Source organism: Orcinus orca, chromosome 11 (assembly GCF_937001465.1).
Source record: "Orcinus orca chromosome 11, mOrcOrc1.1, whole genome shotgun sequence".
NCBI lineage: Eukaryota > Metazoa > Chordata > Mammalia > Artiodactyla > Delphinidae > Orcinus > Orcinus orca.
The window spans coordinates 33432650-33451286 of NC_064569.1; the positions used below are offsets into that span (position 1 = coordinate 33432650).

Sequence of the window (18637 nt, forward strand, 5' to 3'; positions counted from 1 at the left end):
CTAGGTGACTTCAGTGAGTCGAGGTCAGTTAGTAAGTCGGTAAATTTACTGAATGTGTTCGACGTACCCAGTTCGGTTATAGGCACTTCGGCAGCTACAAAAAAGTGTAAAGCGGTCCTTTTCTGGAGGATATCTCAGTCTCGTTGGGGAGACAAGGTCAACCTGGGGAGACTCGGATTCACAGAATGACTCATCCTGAATATTGGTATGGACACATGTTAACTTTCTTGGCACCTTTTTTCTTCCTGTAAATCTGTAATGGGCACACACTGCTTTTTCCCCAAGTGGCTGTAAACAAGCCCATCATTCCGACAGAAAAAACAGAAAATAATGCAAGGTAGTTTATACTTAACTTCTACCAACCAGCACACACAGACCAGGCCTCTAATCACTCCCTGGGAGCCTGCGTGCCAGCAGCCTGGAGCTCAGAGCCTCTCCTGGAGCCTGCACAATCAATCCAGACTGAAGCCGATGTCTTCTAGAGAGACGGAAGTGCAATCCAGCCAGGGCGCAGCAGAATTTTGAGAGGCCCGAATGCCTCCGCGTCCACCAGGGGACCGTTGGGACTAATTCTCTTGGCAAACTTGTGGCCAGCCAAAACTGCCATGCTTCACATCCCTGTTATCCTTGGTTACCGTCCAAGATGTAAGCCCCTTTGGTCTTCTATGCTACACCCCCATCCCCGTGCTGCTTTATGCTCGCTCCCTCTGCCTTGATTTAGGCTTTCACTGCTTCTCCCTACTTTTCTTCCACATTTCACCCCTCAACACAACAACTGGGCTCTCTGAAACCTTTCTTCCTTGCTTAACAAACTTTTACTTATTCAGCCTCTTTATGGAAATTTTCTTACGTCTCCTGACCCTAACTAACACTTGTTTTTTTCCCTCCAGCCCTTTCAATTGAGCCCTTTCTTTTGACACCTGCGTTTGTGGGTGGGTCATGGCTCTAGCCATATGGAACTGATTTCACTTTCTTAATGCTTTTTTCTTCAGGCATCGTCTTTGCAAAAGTTCTTTGATTTTCCTGATCCTTACCCTACCCTTTTCTGGATAATTCCTATACCTGCTAAAGATCTCAGTTTAGTCAATTTCTCTGAGGGGGTGTTCCCTGACTTTCCATAGACAGAATTAGGTACCCTTGCTGTGTGCTAAGTGCCCTCTACTTCCCTTTTAGTAGCACTTATAGGATGTATCCTGATTGCTTATCTCTTTGTCTGTGCTACTAAGCTAGGCTTTTGGGGAGGGACTGTGTTTGTCTTGTTTACTTTTGTAACTCCAGTGCCTAATAGGCAGTCAAGTATTTCTTGAATCGTTGCAGTTGCTGCAGATACAGCCTCAGAAGTCAGGCGGTTGATGTCATCTCCTGACTTTAAAATGTGAAAATCTGGGCTTCCCTGGTGGCGCAGTGGTTGAGAGTACGCCTGTCGATGCAGGGGATGCGGGTTCGTGCCCCGGTCCGGGAAGATCCCACGTGCCGTGGAGCGGCTGGGCCCGTGAGCCATGGCCGCTGAGCCTGTGTGTCCGGAGCCTGTGCTCCGCAACGGGAGAGGCCACAGCAGTGAGAGGCCCGCGTACCGCAAAACAAACAAACAAACAAAAACAAACAAACAAAATGTAAAAATCTTTCAAAAGACGTCAGCTGCTACTCAGCTACAGCTGATTGTGGCTGTGTGACTGTGTGATCCCAGCGTTGCCAGAGTGTCCAGCCTTTTCAAGGAAAGTTGGAAATATAGTTTCTTAAAGGGTTATCTTCCAGTTTTTAAGTGTGGTCAATGGACTAAAGTTTTATTAAAAAAAAAAAAAAAACCTGGGGCTTCCCTGGTGGCACAGTGGTTGAGAGTCCGCCTGCCGATGCAGGGGACACGGGTTCGTGCCCCGGTCCGGGAAGATCCCAGATGCCGTGGAGCGGCTGGGCCCGTGAGCAATGGCCGCTGAGCCTGCGCGTCTGGAGCCTGTGCTCCGCAACGGGAGAGGCCACAACGGTGAGAGGCCCGCGTACCGAAAAAAAAAAAAAAAAAAAGAAACCTGGGCCAAACATGAGTCACACGTGGGCTTCGCAGCCATTGGTATGGAATCTTTTATGAGTGTTGTAGGGTTCAGTAATGGGCTTTCTGGAGAATAATAGATTTTGAACTGGGCCTCTATGGATGTTTGGAAGTTGAGTGAGAGAATAGAAAGAGGTATTGTGGTTTGGGAAATAAGACAATTCCAGGGTAGTGTTTGTTACTTTGTGACCCAGTGAGGAGGAAGGCATGAATGATCCTTTCCGAGAGAACAGAAGTTTAGGTGAGATGGTAGAAGGGGGGCATGTAAAGGGCAGAGATGTTTGGATTTGTTACAGTTAATTAATAAGAAACTGTTTGGGTTCTTGATCAGGGAAACTTCAAATATGAATGACATATTAGCAAAGTTAATTGAGTATCCTTTTTTTTTTTTTTTTTTTGCGGTACGCGGGCCTCTCACTGTTGTGGCCTCTCCCGTTGCGGAGCACAGGCTCCGGACGCGCAGGCTCAGCGGCCATGGCTCACGGGCCCAGCCGCTCCGCGGCATGTGGGATCCTCCCGGGCCGGGGCACGAACCCGTGTCCTCTGTATCGGCAGGCGGACTCTCAACCACTGTGCCACCAGGGAAGCCCTGAGTATCCTTTTTTAAGGGTGAAATGGAGGGTAAAAGACTGGAAGGAGGCTGACCACTAAAGACTGTAAACTCCATCCAGATGTGAAATGAGATGTAGATTTGAAAATATTACACACAAACTTTGCCTATTTGAGTAATTTCTGTTACTTGATCACTTATGATGAACAATAATCTACTACTAAGTATTTAATACTTATATAAAAGAAGTTTCCTTAAAGCAGTGAAAAGTCAAGTAACTTGTAAAACTACTAAAGAATGCAGTACTTTAATAGTACTAAGGTCTATTGTTCATTATGAAGCAATCAGCGATCTCCTTTCCTCTAGCCTCTTCACCTTCAGTCCTTCCTGTATACTGCCAGGTTAATGTCATTTGGAATGACATTTTTTCCCCTCACCTTATTTCTAGGTTTAAAAGCCTACAGGGAGCTCCTCCTCTAGTTTTTCGCATTTTTTTCTTAAGTATTTAGTTGACATGTATCTTTATTTTTTTAAAATTTATTTATTTTTGGCTGCGTTGGGTGTTCATTGTTGCGTGGGCTTTCTCTAGTTGCAGTGAGCGGGGGCTACTCTTCGTTGTGGTGCGCGGGCTTCTCATTGTGGTGGCTTCTCATTGTGGTGGCTTCTCTTGTTGCAGAGCACGGGCTTTAGGCACACGGGTTTCAGTAGTTGCAGCATGCAAGCTCAGTAGTTGTGGCACACGGGCTTAGTTGCTTCGCGGCATGTAGGATCTTCCCGGACCAGGGCTCGAACCCATGTTTCCTGCATTGGCAGGCAGATTCTTAACCACTGTGCCACCAGGCAGGTCCCTGTTTTTTTGCTTTGTTGTGCCATTTAATGCCCTTGAATTTTGTTTTCTCTGTCCTTGCCTGTTTGCTTTGTGAAGCAAGGTGATATGGTGGAAAGGGCTTGGTTTTTAAAGTCATACAGGCCTGAGTCTGATTCCAGGCTCCGTATGCCTCTGAGATTTGAGCTTTTCAGAGCCTCTGTGGTTTTTTTTCTGGAATGGGAGGGATAATATCTACTTCAGGGGAGGAAATGAAAGCTTGTTGAATACTTATGCAGGCTCATTTCCCACTCCTTTGCAATGCCAGTCTTCTGCCCTGGTACTTTGTATCTTTCTCATGGACGTTTTATCTTCCCCAATTCCTTTCTGTTTTCTTGGATTCTACCATTGTCTGTTGTTCACCCACACTTAAGCTCTCTCTCAAGATTATATTTAAATTTTCTTGGCTTTTTTTAAGTATCATTGCCTGCATTTATCTCTCCCTGGGCACTGAACAATGATTAATTCTTGTGGATTCTTTATTTTGACCATTTTAATTGACATCCAATGTTATTTTTTTTCTTCACAGACTTTAACTATATTCTAAAATTCATTTTTGTTTTAGATGTCTGGAATTTTAAACATTTTCAAGTAGAAGTAGTATTATGTAATTTTTAGGTTCAAGTCTATACTTAAAAACTTCTTGTTTTAATTTAGTATATCAGGAATATGTTTACCTTGCTTTAACATCAATGGATCTCATCCTAAGATAAGTTTAAGATTAAAAAAAAATGTCCCAGGCAACCGTATAGGGATTTCAGAGGACAAGACCTAGGCATTAGTATTTTTTTTTAAAGCTCTTTAGATGATTCTAATGTGCAGACAGGGTTGAGAATCACTGCTTTAGGTACTAGAGCTAAAGGATTCTCATTGGTACCTTTTGCTCAAAAATGAAGTGGCATTAGTGTCATGAGAAGTGTAATAGGAGCCATAATCTAATAGTGCTCATTGGAAGTTTTCTGAGTAACCAAAAGGTACAAACTATTATTTAGGTTCTTCAGAATGGCTCATGTAGTGGTCATATGAATAATATATTTATTTGATCAGTATTTAATAAGTACCTTTACTGTGCTAAGCAACAGGAATAAGAAAGGTACACATTCGTTGCCTTTGCAGTGGTGTTTAGATTGGGAGGGAGGAGAGGAAGGAAAGTAAATTGAATGTAATGTTATATAGCACTAGGTAGAGGGTGAAGGCAAATAAGTAGAAGAAAGATATTCTAGGCAGGAAAAAAGCATGCCATGATATGGTGGTGAGAAATAGTGGCACACTTGCAGAACAGGATGTAGTTTGTTATGTCTGGAGGTTCTGGAGGCTGTTGGGGAATTGGTAGGAGGTGAAGCTGGAATGGTAGGAGCAAGGTCATAAATAAGCTTTTTCAAGTTTAGGCTGAGACTTCATTCTTTGGGATATGGGGAATAACTGAGATTTTTAAATCAGGTGTCTTATCAGAATGAACACTCTGGCTGCAGTTTGCTGAGTGGAAGAGATGACATCAGAAGCAAGGAGACCAGTGTTTTACTGTTAGGGAGTCCAATGGCTAGATTAAGAGCATATGAACAAAGACAGTGGTAGCTGGGTTCAGGAAGTGGAGATACATGTACGTTATATATTGAGATGGTAGATATACCTGGATTTAGTTACTTAGATATGAAAAGTTTTGGGTCTTGTGTGACTCAGGTTTCATTGACCAAAATGGGGAAAACAGGAGATAAAGCAGTTTTCTGAGAAGTGTGAAGAGCTGTTCTGGCATATTGAGTTGGAGGTGCTGTGAGATATCCTCTTGAAAGGAAGTGGAGATGTGGGAATCATTTATCCAGAGGGGGCATGTTACCAGCTTTAATAGATTTACTCCATGAATACTGAGCACATATGTTGTGCAAATTATTCTAGATGCTTAATATTAATCAATGAACAATGTAGAGATCCCTGCTTTCATATAGTTCACATTCCTAGTAGCAAGGGACCAATAATTTACATCAAAGTTATATAGTATCTTAGATGATTAATGCTGTGAAAAAAATAGCAAGATTGGGGGATCTGGTAGAAAAATGACATTAAGAAGACATTGGAGGTGACATTGAAGGGTTTAACCCTGCAGATACCTGGAGAAAAGCATCCTGGGTGGGCAATTGCCAGTGTGAAGGCCTATGGCTCATCTAAAGCATGAGGTCAAATGTGACCTAATTGCTAACCATGGTTTGCTATCAAAATAGTTACTGAATGAATATAAAGAGTGAAAGGAATGCATTTGGGAAGGAGGGAAAGCTATTTATCCTGTGTGTATTTAATACTGGAAGCTGGCTGGAGCAATGTACAGAGTTTCTCTGTAGTCTAAGCTGCTATTATAACCTTTTAGATAAAATGAAAAACGGATCTTTCTCTGTTGCCTTGCCTGTGGATTCAAAGCGTGAATAGTTTGACAGAAGAATATTGCCTGTGACTTTCCAGTTTCTCAATTTCCAGGCTACTCTTACCGAGAATTCAAGTCCTCCCTGTCATCTTTGCCCTCAATTGAAGCTAACATGACAGTGGTTGGGTAGCTCAATGGAATGCTCTAAGAAAGCTTATTTCTTCCTGGACATAAATATACCATGATGGTATATTAAACGTACTCTATTGAATATGGCATAAGAGAATGAGATTTTTGTAATCTACGACCAGTTATTAGCAAACTTCTAAATGAAGCCTACATTCCCCACACTGAATTCTAATTCTGTTCTCTGCTTAATTGTCATGTAGAGGGGTCCTTCCATTTTTCAGTTGTATTCAGTTTTCATACGGTGTTGGATCAGAGACCTTTACTGGAGTACTTCTGATACTTCCCTAATGGGAGGAGATTAGTGAAGTGATGACAGGGTAAGTAACATGATCACTTCACTGGGAGTCAGAGCACCTTAGTTTAAATTTAGCTGACTGGCTTCAGTTGCAGAACGGGTCAATAGCCTAAATCTGGATAATGTCATAAACATGTGCTGCTAATCATAAGGTTACTGTACTCATCAGTTATTTTATTTTATTTATTTATTTATTTTACATCTTTATTGGAGGATAATTGCTTTACAATGGTGTGTTAGTTTCTGCTCTGTAACGAAGTGAATCAGTTATACATATACATATGTTCCCATATCTCTTCCCTCTTGCGTCTCCCTCCCTCCCACCCTCCCTATCCCATCCCTCTAGGTGGTCACAAAGCACCGAGCTGATCTCCCTGTGCTATGCGACTGCTTCCCACTAGCTATCTATTTTACGTTTGGTAGTGTATATATGTCCCTGCCACTCTCTCACTTTGTCACAGCTTACCCTTCCCCCTCCCCGTATCCTCAAGTCCATTCTCTAGTAGGTCTGTGTCTTTATTCCCATCTTACCCCTAGGTTCTTCATGACATTTTTTTTTTTCTTAGATTCCATATATATGTGTTAGCATATGGTATTTGTCTTTCTCTTTCTGACTTAACTTCACTCTGTATGACAGACTCTAGGTCCATCCACCTCACTACAATAACTCAATTTTGTTTCTTTTTATGGCTGAGTAATATTCCATTGTATATATGTGCCACATCTTCTTTATCCATTCATCCGATGACGGACACTTAGGTTGCTTCCATCTCCTGGCTATTGTAAATAGAGCTGCAATGAACATTTTGGTACATGACTCTTTTTGAATTATGGTTTTCTCAGGGTATATGCCCAGTAGTGAGATTGCTGGGTCATATGGTAGTTCTATTTGTAGTTTTTTTTTTGTTTTTTTTTTGCGGTATGTGGGCCTCTCACTGTTGTGGCCTCTCCTGTTGCGGAGCACAGGCTCCAGACGCGCAGGCTCAGCGGCCATGGCTCACGGGCCCAGCCGCTCCACGGCGTGTGGGATCTTCCCAGACCGGGGCACGAACCCATGTCCCCTGCATCGGCAGGCGGACTCTCAACCACTGCGCCACCAGGGAAGCCCTATTTGTAGTTTTTTAAGGAAACTCCATACTGTTCTCCATAGTGGCTGTACCAATTCACATTCCCACCAGCAGTGCCAGTGTTCCCTTTTCTCCACACCCTCTCCAGCATTTATTGTTTCTAGATTTTTTGATGATGGCCATTCTCATCAGTTATTTTAAAGCTCTTTGAAAGTTACAAAAAAGATTCTTTGAATTCAAGGTGATATTAGCATATTCTTCCCTTATTATCCTATAGTACCTTCGTTATATCCTCCTGCTCTAATACCTTTTCCCTTTTCTGTTGTGTTAATTAAAGATCTGGCTTAAAGCCAATCTTCTTTACAGCCCAATGTTCTTTTCTTTTGTATGTAATCATCAAACTGTGTCTTCTGTTTTGTTTTACTAACAGTACAGGGTTGCATATGGAATCATCTGTTTATATTACTGCCTTCCCCAATTATATAGACTTCTTTTTTTAAAATTAATTTTTATTGGAGTATAGTTGCTTTACAATGCTGTGTTAGTTTCTACTATATAGCAAAGTGAATCAGCTATATGTACACATATATCCCCTCTTTTTTGGTTTTCCTTCCCATTTAGGTCACCACAGAGCACTGAATAGAGTTCCCTGTGCTATACAGTAAGTTCCCATTAGTTATCTATTTAATACATAATATCAGTAGTGTATATATTTCAATCCCAATCTCCCAATTCATCCCACACCCCCCTTCCCCCTTGGTAGTCTAGGTTTCTTAAGGATAAAAGAAGTTTAATAATTTGGCATGGGCCTTACCAGTGGTGTTTGATTTTTTGGGGTGTTTTCTACTAGTAGGTGCTAATTATTTTGCTACACCAAGTTCTGTTTAATTTCACCATTACATTGTGTTCTACTATTTTTATGTTCTTATTCTGAAAATACACAGTAATTTGGATAGAATAAAGAATTATATTCTGATATTGCTGTTTTGTAAAAGCAATAGGTATGGTAAGAGTACATTTAAAAACTGAATACCTGCAGATTCTGTAAAGATATTAATATTTCAGTATACTCACTGGTAAGAGGTAACTTAAAAAATGGAATAATTGATTATAAGAGATTACTTTATAGCCTAATATTTCTATTTAATCATTGTAATATAGACATGTAAGCAATTTATTTGTTATTTGTAAAGGAAACTAACTTCCTTTTATAAAATTATTCCTATATTTACAGTAATTGAAATTTTAAATTAAGATCTTTAAAAATTGTCAACTTTTTAAGGTAAAAGAAAATTTACCTTATTTACTAAACATTTTTGCTTGAAACTGAGATTTCTGTAGCTCCAGGTAAGGTGAATACTCCATTGGGGCATCATCAGGTATGAAGTCAAATATGCAAAGTTGTCATAGGATTAACTATAGGAATTGAAATTTGGGTCAACAGTAGTGTAATATCTTGCTGTTCTGTGGATGCTCTCTGTTTCTAGTAGAAATTAAGTTCAAAATACAGATTGATGTCTTACAGAAATGATTGTTACATTCAGCAAAGTCAGCTGGTGCCAGATAAACTCATGTTAAAAAAATTTTTTTTAATTGTGGTAAAATATACATAAAATTTTCCTTTTTAACTATTTAAGCGTACAGTTCAGTGGTGTTAAGTATTTACATTCACACTGTTGTGCAACCATCACCACCACCCAATGCTTTTCATCTTCCCAAACTGAAACGACATACTTATTAAACAATGACTCCCCATCAGATAAGTTTGCTTTTATTTAGGTTTTTTCTCTGTCTCTGGATTTTAACTCTGATTCATTTGCTTACATTTAGCTCTTCCACAACTGAATTTAATTGGCCTCTTGTCTCTTGATGATGTATATTCTAGACAGTGCTATTTTGACTTTCTGTATGATTATGTTTCTGTTTTTTGCCTTGTTCTAGCAGCTTTGTTTCCAATTGCTAGGTTTTCATCAAAATTAAATACTGTTACTTTCTTTGCTGCCTTTTTTTTAGCTTCTGTAAGCTGTGGATTTATTAATTAAAGTAGAAATACTGTGAGGTAATTGCAATAAAATTTTTGCTATTTGTCTTCCAAACTGCCAAGCAGAAAAAGGCAACTAGATCAGGAGTGACCTATAAATATAAGACTATAAATACAGTCTTATTTCTGCACTCAGCTAGTGAGGCACTTCTCAAAATTTCTATAAAGCAATTAGGTGACCCTAGTCTTTCTAGTAGACCCACTCCTCTATCCTTTGAATTTCATGTAAAGTGGTAGGTAGGGCTACAGCCTTGAGTAGATTTGGAGTCACTTTTTTTTTAAACGTAAGAATATTTGAAATACTTGGAATTTCCTTTGTTAATCGTACATGCCCTTTTTTTTTTTTTTAATTTTACCTAAGCCTGCTCAGTGTACTTTGTATATTTTAAGAGAAAGTCATTAAAAGTTCTCCATTAAACTTATACCTAATAAGTTTGGTGTTCTTTGATGAGTCAATGATTACTGGTTTGATATTGGGATTACTTTTGAACTTGGGACCATTTATTGCCAATATAAAACTGTAGCGTTTTCCAGACTGAGGATGCCAGATTTTCTTTCAATATGTGAGGTATTTTAAAGCTAGTGTTTTTAATATTCTAGGTAAAAATGACTTAAACATCTAGTGCAATCCTTTCAGAGAAAGGATAAGAGTTATGCCCTGTCCAGCTCTCAGCTGGCAAAGTTAGGACTAGAAGTCTTCTTGATGTAATTTTGTTGTTCTTACGAAACTTGAGTGGCCTCTGGTGGTCAAAGTAATATCTTCTATTTTCAAAGATGTGTTTGAAGGGAGTCTTGCTTATTAAGGCGCATAATTTTTTATTTTGAGAGTTTTATTTATACAAATATGAAGGTTTAGTTATTTTTCTCCATTCGTACATACAGACACAAATCCTTATGTCTGTATTTTCCCGCCCACCTACAGGAGATTGTTGAAAACTTTAAATTTGATTCCTGAAGAGACTCAAGTAAGTAGTATAGTAATTATTCATACATTCTTTGTGGGCAGCCAGTAGATTTCAGTATTTTATTGCTGTATCTAGTTAAGAAACTATATAGGATTTCTTTAGAATTCTTGTAGTTTATTTTTGTTTCTCATTAATTACAAAATCTTACTTTTCCTTATGTTCTCCTTTAGTTCATTAATTTATAGTCATAATTTTTGCCATCAATTGACACATTATACTTATTGAATGATTTTTCAGGACCTTTAAAAACAGTTTCTTATTTTTATAATAGATAATAAGATGTATAAAACATGCGGTGAAAATATTTACCCTCCTATACTCCAGCCACCCCATTTTTCCCAGACGCAGGCACGGTTATGTTCTCTTGCTTACACTCCCAGAACTGGTCTGTGCAAAAGCATATATGTATTCATAACTTGCCTTTTTACTTCCAGAGTGTCAGCATACTCTACATGTTAGATTGCCCTTTGCTCTTTTTTACTTAGCAGTGTATCTTCGCAATCTTTCTATATTGTTATATATGGGATTATTTTTCTTTGAAATGGTTTGCATAGAATTCCTTTATGTGAATGTACAGCACTGTATTTAACCTGTACCCTCCTGAGGGACATTTTAGGTTGCTTTCAGTCTTTGCCATGCACATGTACAAGTATACGTAGAAGTGGAATTGCCAGGTCAAAGCATATGTGCATTTAACATTTTCAATAGATATTGTCAAATTGTTCCCAGTCTATTCCAAATTATACTTCCTCCATTAATTATGAGTGTTGCTTTCCTTATTCTCATCAAAACAGTTTGCTTTCTTCAGAGCTTTGGGTACTCCATTATAGTTTTAGTTTTCATCTTCTTTATTTTGAAGAAAGGTGGGCATCTTTTCAAAAGATTGAGCCATTGTGTTTCCTTTTTTGTAAACTGTCTTCATATCATATGTCAATTTTTCTTTTGGGTTGTTGATTTTTTCCTGTGATTTGATTTCAGTTTGTTGCTGTTACTATTTCTGTGTACTGTATCTTAAGTAGTATAAAACCTAACTCATTCTTTAGACTGAAACCCTTTTACTGAAACCTGGATTCAGTAAAGGTAGGTGAGGAGAAGCAATGTTGACTATTTCTTTTCCATGTTGACTATTTCTTTTCCTTTTAAGCTTCCATCAGTTCTTCTACCTAAAAGACTGGTTACTTTGAAATAACACTGTTAATGATGTCTGATTGTAGAGTTAGAATTCAGGTTGATGTATGCATAATGTTAAAAGCTAATTTGTAATTTAAATTAACATTTCCCTAGGCATCTTTGGTTAGTTAGTTCATTTTATTTGGTCTAATTGTATTAGAAAATATTATAGGTTTGTTTGTACAGAGAAAATTAAGATTGATTTTACTATGATAGTGTTAAAAAAAAATATTGCTCTCATCTTCCAGTCTTTGTTTTTTCCTTAGCCTAAACTAACCTAAACTGTTACAGTTCTGTGCTGCCAAAATGGATTGTCTATTTCTTTTTCTTCCCCCTTAGTATTACATCAGAAAGAACCACCAAAAATCTCTTGACATATGGCTCCTCTGAAATATTTTTCATCTTCACTGATCTGTGGACTATGTATGTGGACTTGTTGCCTTATTTTCTATGTACTAAAAGGCCATAACTTGGTACCTGTTCCATTTTCACTTCTCGCTCATGATCATCCTTCTACACATCAGGATGGTTCACAGTTCTAACCTGTTCCATGATTACTTCACCCTCTCCCAGTTCTGCCCTGTTAACCATTTGTCATCTACTCCAGGGCTTGTCAAGCTATTCCCTGTGGGCCACCTGCCTGGTTTTGTAAATAAAATGTTTTGGGAACATGGCCACACCCATACATATATATATATTGCCTATGACTGCTGTCATTTATACTACCAAAATTGAGTAGTCGTGACAGAGACCTGTGATCTGCAGGGCCAAAAATATTTGTCTGGTCCGTTAAAAAAACATTTGCCAACCCCTCAATTACTGTATCACCATTTCATGTAAATGACCTTTGGGCTGTTTCCTGTACCCTATTCTCATCTTCTGTCTTATTTGCCTTGTTTACCTGTTCACAGATGCTCTTTCATCTGGACTCTGTAATGCACTGCATTAGCCCTCTACCCAGAAAATGTCAGCTGTCTGTTAAAGTAGGAAGCCTCTCTCTGCATCCCAAATGGGAAAAATGCTGACAGAACTTTTAATTTCAAATTTTATGAAGGTGCCTCTGCATTAAAATAAGATTATAATATTAAAAACAAAATCAAGAGTGGTTTGTCTCAGGGTTTGTTGAGTGTGTTTTGTGGGGGGTTTTTTCCTATTTATTTTGGCTGCGTTGGGTCTTTGTTGCTGTGCACAGGCTTTCTCTAGTTGTGTCGAGTGGGGCTACTCTTCGTTGTGGTGCATGGCCTCATTGCGGTGGCTTCCCTTGTTGCGGAGCACAGGCTCTAGGTGCGTGGGCTTCAGTAGTTGCAGCATGTGGGCTCAGTAGTTGCGTCACGCGGGCCCTAGAGCGCAGGCTCAGTAGTTGCAGAGCTTGGGCTCTGGGGCATGCCGGCTTCAGTAGTTGTGGCTCGCGGGCTCTAGAGTGCAGGCTTAGTATTTGTGGCACATGGACTTAGTTGCTCTGTGGTGTGTGGGATCTTCCCAGACCAGAGCTTGAACTCGTGTCCCCTGCATTGGCAGGTGGATTCTCAACCACTGTGCTACCAGGGAAGTCCTGTTGAGTGTGTTTTTACAGGAGTGTTTATTTAGTATTTTTTTCAGTTAAAAACACTTCATTGGACATAAAGAGACAGTAAGCTCCAAGGATGTAGAAAAGCTGAAACTACTGTTGTACACACCATCCAGCTTTGCTTATTAGCCTTTTACACTGTTCATTAAAATGAATCTTTTCTAATTTTTACTCTATGAGAATGAAAAATCTGTGGTCTTATGGATCTTCCCACAGTTGATGAGAATAAGGTCTTTGAAGCTTTTAAATAGCCTTGGAAATAGAAGGAAGGTGGGGCTTTCTATTACATTTTTTTTTTTTTAAGAAAATTTCAAATTGTTTTGAAGAATTGCCATAATCATTGTTTTTTCCTTTTGGTCACTTACATTTTTTTTTTTCCCTTAAGTATCTCTGGAAAATATCTGTATTAGAATGTAATCATTTACTTTTTCCTTTTCTTCTTTACTATTTCATAGTAACATAAACCCATTATTCTTTGATTTCTTTTTTTTTATTCTTTAGTGGCTTACAGAAGAGATGAAATGTGGTCTGAGGGACGATATGACTATGAAAGACCTCCAAGAGAAAGAGTACCTCCTCGAAGTCACCCCAGTGTAAGTTATTCTTACCTGTAGAATAATTCAGAACCAAGTGTCCAAGTGAATTTTGTCTACCAAAAGCTAGTTGAAATGTAGATAGATCAAGCTTATCTTTTAAAAGTCAAAAGTTTGAAAATGAAAGGCAACATTTTATTTATGTAGAAAATCTGTATTTTATATTTCTTGCTTAAATTTCTAAAAGGGAGTTAATTTGTGAAGAAAATTTGAGGTTTGATAAAGCTCAGACCATCAGTTAACAAAGAAATATTTGAGCACCTGCTCCTACTATTGGCTGTCGCCTGTTTTTCTATATTCCTAAAAATGTTTGCAAATTGGATATATGAAATTCTAAAGTAGGAGGAGGTAGGCAGTTTCTGCTTTGCTGTTCTACTGCTTGTCTCTTTGTTGCTCTGGGAATTGGTAATTTTGAACCAGTCCTTTTCTTTTCTAAAGGAGCTTGCTGTTTTGCTTATTATTGTATTCCCAGCACTGTGTATAGTACCTGGCACATAGTAGGAGCTCACTGTTTATTGAATGTATGTATGCTCTCTTTCTCTCCTCAGAATCCTCTATAGAGACCCAAGGGAGGGTTTGGGTAAGGGCAAGAAGCTGTCAATCTTATTAAACTTTTGCTTAGGCCCATTCTAAGCACCAAGGGATTGGGCTCATGGTGATGGTATATGGGTATATTATGGATTCATTATACACTATCAAAGGGCACAAATATTAGTTTATATGTTAGTTATTTTTTGTATATTTTGTAAGTAAATCCTACAACCCACTTAAATGAGTGATATCATCTTCATGGTTGTCATTTGGCCTAGGTTACAGCTTAGCTTGGGGTTGATCTAAAATGAATTAAGTTGGAAAAAATGAAGAGGCCATCCATATTTCAGAAGGGGCAGACTTAATTATTATAAAATGTCATTTCTTTACAGGTTAATTAATAGTCTTGATGTTTCTAATCAAAATCTCAATTTAAAAATTTTTTCAGCTTGATAGAATTATTTTGTAGTTTACCTAGAGCAAACAAGTGATAGATAAACAAGGTGTAGGACTAACACAGGGATGGGAAAAGGGATGAATTTTTTAAAAATTATTTTTTTAGGTCCCTTACTCTCCCATAAATATATCCCATTAGAAATTTGGGATACTTAAAAGAATTTTCTGTGTGGTTATGCCATTAACTGAATATATAGTTGGGTTTGTTTTACCTTTTTTTTTAAAAATTAATTTATTTATTTGTTTTTATTTTTGGCTGTATTGGGTCTTCATTGCTGTGTGCGGGCTTTCTCTAGTTGCAGTGAGCAGGGGCTACTCTTCGTTGAGTTGTGCGGGCTTCTCATTGTCGTGGCTTCTCTTGTTGCAGAGCACGGGCTCTAGGCACGCAGGCTTCAGTAGTTGTGGCACCTGGGCTCAAGTGGCTCATGGGCTCTAGAGTGCAGGCTCAGTAGTTGTGGTGCACGGGCTTAGTTGCTCTGCGACATGTGCGATCTTCCTGGGCCAGGGATCGAACCCGTGTCCCCTGCATTGGCAGGCCGATTCTTAACCACTGCCCCACCAGGGAAGCCGTACTTTGTTTTTGATTTTGGGGGTTTGCCTTTTTTTTTTCTTTTCTAATTAGATTTTTTTTTTAATGTAACACTTTTACATGGCTCCAAATTATAAAATAAGGTAATTTAGAGAGGGGATGACTTACTTTAAATGGAAATTTATTGTAACCATCTATTTAACTAGTACCTACTTACTATAAGTGAGGTATATATCAACTTCCTAATCTTCAAAACAATTCTGAGTGTTAATGGTACATTTCTAGAATGTAGTAGAGTGTTTTAGAAGCCTTAAAATGTAGACAGAGATTTATATACAGAAATATAATTTCAGAGAACAATGGGAAATACTCATGATAAAATCATGGGGAAAGTTATGACATAAAACTTTTAAGACACCATTCTGCATTATGTGTGCATGCTGTGTTATATGATAGAACACACTGCAGTGGGAGTTGGCTTAAAGAGCTGTTAAAACTGGAAGTTGAGGGACCTGCCCAGAGGTTATTGCTTATCAAGGAAGCTGGCTTAAATATGCTGGGGGAGGAGTGAGTTTTAAGATGGGAATAATCAGTTTATCAGTGTCATAAAGACCAATAAGTAGGGCCCTCTCTATCATTGTCTGTGTGAGAATGGATTTGAGAGAGCTCATAGCTAACAGCCTTTATTTTTCTCTCAAGTAAGTGGTGGCAAGATCATCTATTGAAAGTGGAGGAGATAGAGGGAGACTTGAGGCCATTGAAGCCATTGTAGGTATCTCCTGACTAGAGATGTTTAAAAAGACTGTTGCTGAGGGGCTGTAAGCTTATGTACCTTAAATTTTATAGGGGCACCAATCTGCAGGATTGTGTACTTTATTATCTAAGTAGCCCAGGTTGGGAGTAGAGAAAGCAAGTTGTATTGATGTAAGATTCCAAAATGAATGGTGGATCCAGGGAGATAAGGATATTGAAGAATTATTGAGGCGATATATGGAATGGGCTGATTAGGAAAGGGAATAAGGCTATGAGAGGGACAATGGATTGAAAGAAGTAAGGGGTTGAGGGACAGGAAAGGCTTAATGAGGTTGAAAACCAGGGTATGGTGGAAAGATAAGCAATCAGTATTTTGGAATGTAGAGTTTCCAAGATGGAACAGTTCTGGGTGACTGAAGTTCAGTATATGGTGGTGGGAATGAGGGTGGGTGAAGGTTATTGGAGTTGAGGTCAACAAAACTTTGAGGTTAGATTTTGGATCAGTAATCTAGATTAGGGGCTATCAGTCCTCACTGTACATTACCTAGAGGGCTCTTAAATACCAGTGAATGGTCCCTAGATAATTAAGTCATAATCTCTGTGGATAAGATGTGGACAATAGTGTTGTTTAAAAGTTCATCAGGTGATTCCTGTATGCAGAGTTAAGAAAGTCAGATTGTAGCTGAACACTGAAGTTGCTGATGATGACAGTTGAGGTAAAGATGACAGGTGAGGGAAGTCCTCAATGAATGAGGATATTGTAGTAAAATTTAAACAAACCCAAACGTTTTCATTTTATACCTTTTGTGTGTGTGTAAAAGTGAAACAGAGGCAATTTTCATAATTTTCATCAGTGGTAAGCAGATTGGGAGGTATGTTTTTACCACAAGTGCCCTTAAAATCAGACTAGATGTACTCAACTGTAAGTGCCTAAAGGTAAATCTCACTTCCTTAAGTTCTCTGGCTGCTAGGTTTCTCCTAGATGGGGAGGAGTCCAGACTGCTTTTCTCCTTCTGGAGCGTGGAATGTGCCCAGAACTTGTCCAAGTTCATTCCTCTGGTCTCTCTTCTTTTAATTCCATTAGATTGGTCTCTCCAACCGCCCCCCCACCAATCAACTTCTGTTACTTTATAAATCCTTTTGTATTCCCACATCCCCCCTCCACAAGACTCAAGACACTGCATTTTTTCTGGTGAACTTGGTCTTATTATGGTTAGTAATTTAAAGCCTTCCTTTCCTTTCGATATGTTATACCCCTTTGATGGCTCTTGGAAAATTATCCCTTTGCTTTTTATGTTACACCTACATTTTAGTTAAAAAAGCATAGGTTCTTAACCTTTTCTGTGCCATGATCCCTTTAGCAGTGTTGTGAAACCTATGGATCTCTTCCTAGAATAGCATTTTTTCTTTTTTTTTTTTTTTTCCGGTACGCGGGCCTCTCACTGTTGTGGCCTCTCCCGTTGCGGAGCACAGTCTCCAGACGCGCAGGCTCAGCGGCCATGGCTCACGGGCCCAGCCGCTCCGCGGCATGTGAGATCCTCCCAGACCGGGGCACGATCCTGTGTCCCCCGCATCGGCAGGCGGACTCTCAACCACTGCGCCACCAGGGAAGCCCTAGAATAGCATTTTTAAAACTGTAAAATAAAATACACAGAATTAAAGGAGACCACTTATATTTGAATATAATTATAAAACTATTAGAAACCAAATTTGTGATATAGTAATATATACTTCTAGTAGGTCATTAGCTATCAAACAAGAAGTAGTGGTGGGGATTTCATTGCTGTGTTTTCAAAGGAGTGATGAGTGTAAATGATACTTTGAGGTATCTGCAACAGCTATAACATGAACATAAAAATATCTGTGATTTCTGTTAGTGGTGAAGCCACAGATGCTGCTTTTGCTGTTGTGTTGTTTGTCGCCTACTTTTAGGTGAAAAAGTAATTTTTTATTCACATCTGATTTCAGGGACCGACAGAATTCTTGGGTTAAAGTGTTTAAGTGACACTGGAACTAGAAATGTAAATCACTAAAGTTGTAATTCTGACTTTGGATCTAATAAAAACATAATAAAAAGTTTAAAAATACTTGTTTACAAAGCAGAGATCATCTAATGTTATTTTAAAAAGTATATTGCTATATGACATTGATATGTACAAGAATGTTCCCAAGCAGCATTATTCATAAGAACTCCAAACTGGCAACAATCCAAGTGTCCAACAGCATGGATAAATTAATTGTGCAGTTATACAGCAATGAGAAAGAATGGACTGCTTGCCATATGCAACAGCAATACTGGAAGAAAGAAGAGTGTGTCCTGTATGATGCCTTTTATACAAAGTTTCAAAACAGGCAGAACTAGCCAGGAAAGAGGTTACTTTTGGGAGACAGACAAAGAGCACAGGAAGGCTTTTGCCATGCTGGGAGTGTTCAGTTTCTTGATCTGGGTGGTAGTTACACAGTGTGATTACCTTGTGAAAATTTATCCAGAAATACATTTACGGTTTGTACACTTTTTTATGTGGCTGTCATACCTAAATAAAACTTTACCTAAAAGTTTGAAAGGACAGAATATGTATATTTTTCTAAATGTAAAACTTTAGCTAGTTCTTCATAAAGTGAGAACCCACTCTCATTAGTGTCTGGGATAGACAAAGTTAATGTTCTAT

The 18637-nt window shown here is 38.8% G+C and overlaps 1 protein-coding gene across 13 annotated transcripts in view; it reads left to right on the top strand.

Moving 5' to 3' along the window:
- The window catches only part of PPHLN1 (periphilin 1), a 142011-nt gene that overhangs the window by 401 nt on the left and 122973 nt on the right, over positions 1 to 18637 (top strand). For 5 of the 13 annotated variants that reach the window (XM_004274441.3, XM_033436544.2, XM_033436549.2 and 2 more), the window contains one exon: positions 13608 to 13699. In XM_004274441.3, coding sequence (XP_004274489.1) covers positions 13628 to 13699 — 72 coding nt within the window. In that variant the 5' untranslated portion in view covers positions 13608 to 13627. Of the gene's footprint in view, positions 1 to 71; positions 206 to 301; positions 646 to 8002; positions 8025 to 10347; positions 10370 to 13607; positions 13700 to 18637 lie in introns of those variants that run through there. The other 8 variants (XM_033436543.2, XM_033436548.2, XM_033436546.2 and 5 more) reach the window with 7 other exon arrangements.